This window comes from Vitis riparia, chromosome 12 (genome assembly GCF_004353265.1).
Source record: "Vitis riparia cultivar Riparia Gloire de Montpellier isolate 1030 chromosome 12, EGFV_Vit.rip_1.0, whole genome shotgun sequence".
Taxonomy (NCBI): domain Eukaryota; kingdom Viridiplantae; phylum Streptophyta; class Magnoliopsida; order Vitales; family Vitaceae; genus Vitis; species Vitis riparia.
Genome location: NC_048442.1, coordinates 2,359,631 through 2,367,352, shown reverse-complemented (window position 1 = coordinate 2,367,352; position 7,722 = coordinate 2,359,631). Strand labels below are relative to the sequence as shown.

General features: G+C 35.4%; 1 protein-coding gene and 1 long non-coding RNA gene across 2 annotated transcripts; both read right to left on the bottom strand.

Moving 5' to 3' along the window:
• Positions 1 to 281: 281 nt before the first annotated feature.
• LOC117926277 (probable serine/threonine-protein kinase PBL10) lies at positions 282 to 2,117 on the bottom strand. The gene is made up of 4 exons (XM_034845363.1): positions 1,789 to 2,117; positions 1,543 to 1,685; positions 1,309 to 1,432; positions 282 to 1,096 (listed from the first exon to the last, which is right to left on the bottom strand). Exons 1-4 carry the CDS (start codon positions 1,943 to 1,945, stop codon positions 906 to 908), a joined length of 615 nt encoding a protein of 204 aa, XP_034701254.1. The 5' UTR covers positions 1,946 to 2,117; the 3' UTR covers positions 282 to 905.
• Positions 2,118 to 4,364: 2,247 nt separating this feature from the next.
• On the bottom strand, positions 4,365 to 4,760 carry LOC117926174. The gene is made up of 3 exons (XR_004653072.1): positions 4,671 to 4,760; positions 4,520 to 4,569; positions 4,365 to 4,430 (listed from the first exon to the last, which is right to left on the bottom strand). It is a non-coding gene; the product is annotated as an uncharacterized LOC117926174 (long non-coding RNA).
• Between the last annotated feature and the right edge of the window lie 2,962 nt (positions 4,761 to 7,722).

Below are 7,722 nucleotides of genomic sequence, written 5' to 3'. Positions count from 1 at the left end.
TGGAAAATGAGAATGGTGGTAGGTTTGAAAATTATTATTATTATTATTAACATGGTTAAAAAGGAAAATAATAAACAAATAAATAAAAATAGTTTTAAAAATTTTGATAAAAAGCTTGGAATAAAGAAGAAAGAAATTTCGAGATTATATTTGAAAGAATTGTGGATTGGGGATTAGAAAATGAATTTTTATTTCAGACATGGATTTTTTATTATCTAATATTAATAGTAATTTAATTGATAATATTGTGAGGCTAATTTAGATAAATCTATTTAATAAGAAATTTTAATTAGGACTATTTAGCACATGATTTTTTATTTATCGAGTTTCTGTTACATTTATGACTCTACATGCTCGAATCATTCTTAAGTCATTAAATAACAAGTAATAAATTTTATCATAGACACCCTCTTTGTCTAAAACCAGAAACTTACTCGAGCCGCACAAACTTTTCCGAACCTAGGTTCAGGAATGGGGGCTGGGTGAAGCTGGAGAGAGTGAAGGAAACCCAATGTTGAGTAGATTTTGCCCGAAATCTTGTTGGCCAGCCCTAGCCACCTTATCCCCTGGAGAGAGTCGCCATTTAAAGAGGAGATCAAGTGGTAGTTGGGGTTGAGTGGGGATTCAAGACATGGGTCCCTACCGTACGAACAGATTTTTTTCTCCTAGCATCAACTGTACTTCGAGGAAAGGAGGCAGCAGCGGCATGTTTTTCATTCCTGACATCATCTGAACCATATCCCATGCGTCGCCCCACCACTTGAATTGCTGCTGGTGGTTTCTCGTTCCTCGCAATCCTGGAGCTGCTCCAATGCTGCTACAACCTTCGTCATCCTTGGCCTGAACTTGGGTTCCATGGATAGGCATCGTAATGCAAGGCTGGCTGCCTTATGGGCTCCCTCCAGTTAGTACTGACCCTCAAGACGTTTGTCCATAACACGGAAGATTCTGCTTTTGGTGGCCAGGTAGGGCTTGGCCCAGTCAACGAGATTCTGTTCTACAAGGGGCCGTCCCTTGTCCACTGCTCTTCGACCAGATAATGTTTCCAGGACAACAACTCCAAAACTATATACGTCAGACTTGGCAGTCAGATGACCTAAAATAAGTAGAAGTGGGGTCATTATCTATATTGAATACCCTATAAGTACTTGAAAAAAAGAAAATCATCAAAATCATATCCGTAGATCAAAACAATAATATGAAAGAAAAGAGCCTGGATATGACCTCCATCCACTGCACATCCCTCAAACCAACCATAAATTCCAAACAGTTTTCACATGTGAAACAAAGAAGTGCATTGAATGATACCTGTAGCTATATATTCTGGAGCTGCATATCCATAGGTCCCCATGACCATACTAGAGACATGACTTTCATCACCTGTTGGACCATGCCTGGCCAGTCCAAAATCAGAAAGCTTTGCATTGTAGTTTTGTGACAGAATTATAAAAAGAGTCAGTGGAAAAGCAAGTAAATTTTCTGGGATTCGTCAAATGCAACCACGAAGAAGTGTGAAGTCTATCTGCTTCACTGATCACATACTGAATCAAGCAGGATATTTGAAGTACTGAAGTCCCGATATATCACTTGTGTCTCAGCACTATGAAGAAAAGCAAGCCCTTTTGCAGCACCAAGAACAACCTTCAAGCGGAGGTGCCAAGAAAGAGGTTCGTTGTATGAGCCTCCAGTTACAACAAAAGCAATATTAATGAGTCAATCACAAGACATTATCAGAGTTGTTTTGTTCATGTGGGGTCATGAACCAAGGGATGGATAGGAAGAACTCACTCATGTATATATGATTCTCCAAGCTGCCTTGTGGCATGTATTCGTACACCAGAAGCCGCTGCTCATCCTCTGAGCAGAAACCTATTAGCTTCACAATATGAGGATGATAAAGCTGTCCCAGATAATTAATTTCTGCCTGAAGGACCGCAAATACCATAAGAGATTAAGAAAATGATATCACTTAGCAAACTACCTTACATAATGCAGTTCTGAGCAATCAGAAAATCAAAACTCACCAACCACTCCTTGTGACCTAGTAAACTTTCTAGCTTAAGGCATTTCACAGCAATAACCACACCAGACCCAGGCTCGCCAGTAGCAAATGAATGTTCATCAATCCACCCCTTAAAAACTTGACCAAAAGCACCTTCTCCTAGCAAGCCATCAGCGCGGAAATTCCTGGTGGCAATTTTGAGCTCTGCAAGCGTGAAATTCTTCAAATTTGGGGACTGCAAGATGTCACCCTCACTTCGAGGAGTTGGAGGCACTGAAGCCAAGGAAACCTTGCTAGTACTGTTTTGATCATTTCCGTCTGGGCTAATACATTTTGAACTCACCCCTGCACTTATCAGTTTTTAAGCTTTTAAGAACTGGGTTTTCTTCTGTGAAAAGAAATCCAGAGAACATTTAGTGGTTTTGTTTGGTCTGACTTTGTAGAACATAAAACATTAGATTGATTCAATTCTTTAGCTTTTACTTCTTGTTTGTTTGTTTGTTTTCTTTTTAACTTCCTTAGTTTTCTCATAAATCAACCAGAGTGGTTAAGAGTTACAAAAACTACAAATTGAGAACCTGGAAATCGAGAGACAATCTTCATGGCCTTATTCTTGATTTTGTCATTCAGTGACTCCAACACTAGTTTCTGTTACAACAAAATAAAGCACACTTTGAGATATGTTGCAATCAAATCAAAGCTTTTGATTCAAAGAAAAAGGCAAGTATCCATCAACAATAAGAATAATATCAAAAGGGTATCTCCAGACCCAACAAAATATCATAAAACCAATTAAAGTGAGAATATACGTTCAAATACAGCAAACCCATAAATTTTATTCAAATTCCTCAATGCTTCTTTTGGTGTCGGAGAACAATCAGGAAAAGAAACAATAAAAAGTTCAATTCTTTAAGAAAACATAAACCTCCACTTCACCATGCCTAATGGTAGTATAGATGGCACTTCCAAAATAGCATGCAAAACCCAGAAAAATCAAAAGTTCCATTATCCTTTTTTTTTTCCCATCCTTTTCCTCACTTTTCTCAACAACCAAACTAGGATAAGAAAAACCCATCAAAGACATACAAGATTATCCTTTGAGAAAACAGAACAAACCCAAAAAACAGAAACTGCGAGAAACATTTCCATTGAATTACAAAAATGATCATATAGATTGAACTCTGAAAAGAAGAATATCACAGGAAGAGAAGTTGATGATGGGGAGGAGATAACAGAAAGTTCTCTGTAAAAATTAGTGTTTTATATAAAATTGGGTTTAACTCGAAAGATCCTCAATGTGAGTTCCTGTTTTATCTTTAATTACCAATTTCCAATTCTTTGATGGTCCGGCTGGGGCTTGGTGTCTGTTGTGTTGGACTCTTACCATTCACATATTTGATCATGAAGCCTAAAGAAAGTTGAGAATTCACATAGATAGATAGCAAGTATTAAAAATGTTGAACTGTATCATCCTCTTTTCTTTCAACCTCATCATTCAATTCTCTTGCTGTTTCATGTAAGACATCTCTAACATGTTACTAAAGTTTATATCATTAACTAGCATGATTGAAAACCATATTTTGCAGAAACAATTCAAGCTATTTGATTTCTTGAAACGAATCTTTACCAATCAAAAGTGATAATATGCAATGTACCATCAATACTACACATATGTCCTACTTTGTGAATTAGATGCTTTGTTCGTGCATGTATTTAACCCTAGACCTGCTCATTAATCATGATTTGACAGGCACCCATGGATGAGTAATATGTGCCTATTTTTTGTGACAGATCAGTATTTTTCCTAGATTTCTTGTATTTTTATGTCAATGCATTTGAGTCTTAGATCAGCACACTCTTGATATATATGATCTAGAAGGCACCTGACTGAAAAAGGGGGCAACACCCAAGAACACATGATGAATAAACACCAAATTAATGAAGAATATTAAATCATTGCTAATACATTGAGTTTTAAAAGAATAAATGAACAAACGAATACTCGCTGAAACCCAGATAAAGAAGGCCAGCTCGAATGCATTCTAAAATAAATCAGTAAAGGTAGTATGCGATAGTTCAATAATGATCCACCAATATTCAACAAAGAACTTGGTTTATGGAGAAAAATTACCGTAAAAAGAGTGTAATGAATAAGAGTCAGAACAAATCTTGGGTCCCCAAACCAGAAGAGATTGTCACTGGGCTTAACCAGAGGCGTTCCTTTGATTACATAGTTCTGATGTTTTAGCTGAAGGGCCATTCTCTCTACAATGACTTCCAGTTTGGTTCCCAGAATCATCACTATCTACAAAGACAACAAAATGGACTGGTGATTGAAAGATTGAAGAAAAGATGAATTAAATTACATTGCAGCAATTTATTCTTACCAAAAGAGGAACGCAGGACACCCAGAGATACACATGCCAACCTGGTTAATCGAGTTCAAACAGGGTTTATGACACCATACTACAAAATATCCAAATAATAAATGTCTTGAACGTAAGCAACCATACTTACCATGTACGTCTAGGAGCATGAAGATAACGACAATAAACCGCATCAGAGGGCTATCAAAGGATTTTCAAAAATACACATTATGAGAGTTAGAGAAATGCAATTTGAAAAATGCAGATATGGCCACAAATATTTTAGTATTTAAATCTACAACCTGATGCTGACTACGACCTTGAAATCCTCGTCCAGTGATCGTCGTATGTACTTTTGGAAATTGAAGTTGCTATTGGGTGCCAAATGAGCCTGAGATATTCATGAAACATATGGTCGACGTTAATCTAAAATCTAGTTCATCATCAGCAACTAAATAGTATGAATTTACCACATTTTTGTAATGAACAAAATTTTAGATTTTTCATATTTCCAATGTTGAATTCTAATAAACTGGTAATAATTAGATGATGATCCAAGAACAATTAAGTAGCATGTTGGAATATCTCCTTAATTTCAATTGGGACACCTTCACTATTCACATACTTCAAGCATCTTTCTTTTTCTTCAAACTTAACTACAACTTCAAGTGGTAATCAAGATAGTATGCACTTTAGATGACTACCAACGGTAAATCTAAAGTACAGTCTTGAGAGGTTTATTGATGATGATCCATGTCACAAGTCATTCAAATAACTTCTGCCAAGAAAAATTTAAGAGTCTCCAACGACTTTAAGTTGTAAACTTCCTTTTATGATATCATTCATGATCACATTCCATCGTTCATCATCTGGATTTGCATTTATGCTTAACTTTTCCAAGTGAAGCAAATCGGATATCACATTCTAGGTAATGACTACCCAATTAGTTATTTTTTCTATTACGATTGTTATACCTACAAACGCCTTCAAGCATCTCAAATTTGTCAATTTCCTAATAGTAGTAGGTAAATTTATGATTTTAGTCCCTTCAAAATCTAAGTATCTCAAGATGACTAAATTCTGGGTTATTGTTCATTGTAAAAGTGAAATAAATAACAGCGAAATTTGAAATAGAAAATTCAATGGGAGCAATTTTGGGTTGTGGAAAATGAAAATGAAAGTCATCTTAAGGAAGGAAAATTGTCTAGAAGCAAATGGTGAAAGATTAGAAAATGTTAAAGACAAAAAGTGGGAGCAAATGGATGGGGATGTCGTTTCAAGCTTACATTTGACAGTAGATAATATATTGTCAAGCATCTTAGACTTACAATTGAAAAAGGAAGTTTGAGATAGCTTGACAAAACTATATGAAACCAAGTCGTTGCACAATAAAATATTTTTGAAAAGAAAGCTCTACACTTTTCAAATGTCAAAATCTACTTCGATAACTGAACACATTAACATCATGAAAACTTTGTTCTTTTAACTATTATCTATGGAGAATAACATTGAAAAGAAGGAACATGTTGAACGTCTATTTAAAAATCTATTTGATTCATATGATCATGTCATCATAAATGTGGCCAATGGTGCTTTGAGTAGATTTACTAAAAACAGTATGTTATCAATAAGTAACATAAGATTTAGTAGATTTACTATACAAAATAAGAGCACTCTAGACTTGGTTCATTATGATGTTTGGGAATCACTAGTCACATCTCTTGGGGGCGCAAACTATTTGGTGTTGTTTGTAGATGATTACTCCAAACCATGTTGGGTACGTACCCTATCAAGAGAAGGTCAGATGTTTTTCTAGTATTCAAAGCCTTTAAAGCACATAAGGAGCTAGAAATGAGAAAAAAGATAAATGTTTGAGAACATACATGGAGGAGAATTCTATAACCAAGAGTTTGACGCATTTTGCAGTCAAGAAGGAATACGACGACATAAAACTATTGCTTACACTTCACAACAAAATAACTTAGTAAAGCGGACAAATAGAACTCTCGTAGAAAGAATGAGAGCTATGTTGAACACTATAAGACTACCTACAACATAGTAGGCTGAAGCAACCAAAACTACTTGTGATATAATTAATAGGTCTCTATCGACAACAATTGAGATGAAGACACCTATGGAGATGTGGACTAGTAAGCCAACAAACTATTCCTCTTTATACATATTTAGGTGTCCTGTTTGTGTGATGTATAATGACACAAAAAGAACAAAGCTAGATCCAAAATTTAGAAAATGCATATTCTTAGGTTATGCTAATAGAGTAAAGAGGTATCGCCTATGAGATCCTACTGCCCACAAAGTTATCATTAGTAGAGATGCCATCGTTGTAGAAAACATGCTACAAAGTGAATAAGGAGATAACACACTGATGAAAAAGGTAAATACTATAAGTTTTATTAGAAACAAACAGTCATCTTTATGGATAACAATAATGCAAGAGGAGGTTGAAGCCTTACATAAGAACCAGACATGGAAACTTGTGCTACTACCACCTGGAAGGAAAAAAAAATGGAAACAAGTGGGTCTATAAGATCAAACGTGATGGCAATGACTGAATGGAGTGGTATCGTGCAAGACTGGTGGTTAAAGGATATGCTTAAAAAAAAGGTGTTGATTTCAATGAGATCTTTCTCTAGTTGTTAGACTTACATCAATTCGAGTAGTCTTAGCTATGTGTGATAAACTTTATTTACACCCTGAGTAGTTAGATGTGAAAACTACGTTTCATGGAGAGCTTGAAGAAGAAACTTATATGCTCCAACCAGAAGGCTTTAAAGAAAATAAGAAAAAGAACTTGGTTTGAAAGTTAACCAAATCTTTGTACGGTCTAAAACAGGCATCAAAATGTTGGTACAAGAAATTTGATTCCTTCATATTGAGTCATGGGTATAATAAACTCAATTTAGATCATTGTATATGTTACAAGAGGTTTGAGGGTGGAATTTTATTATCTTATTGTTATACGTGGATAACATGTTGATTGCAAACCTCAACAAAGATTGAGTGCAAGAATTAAAGGCACAATGGGCTATGATGTTTGAAATGAAGGATCTATGATCAATAAACAAGATTTTAGGGATGGAAATTCATTGAGATAAACAAATTAGAAAGATTTGGCTCTCATTAAAAAACTATTTGAAGAAAATACATGATTGTAAACTAGTTTCTACCCCACTTCTTGTGAATTATAAATTATCCTCGAGTATGAGTTCTAGTGATGAAGCGGAAAGGATGGAACTATCTCAAACATTGTATGCATCAACAATGGAAAGCTTAATGTTTGCTATGACTTGTACAAGACCAAATATTGCACAAGTAGTGGGAATTGTAAGTCGG

Coding starts and splice junctions, on each gene's coding strand:
- LOC117926277 (XM_034845363.1), bottom strand. CDS start 1,945: ATGGTATTTGCGGTCCTTCAGGCAGAAATTAATTATCTGGGACAGCTT. Junction 1,686..1,788: donor GGAGAATCATATATACATGA/GTGAGTTCTTCC, acceptor TTGTTGTAACTG/GAGGCTCATACAACGAACCT. Junction 1,433..1,542: donor CAAATATCCTGCTTGATTCA/GTATGTGATCAG, acceptor ATTCTGTCACAA/AACTACAATGCAAAGCTTTC.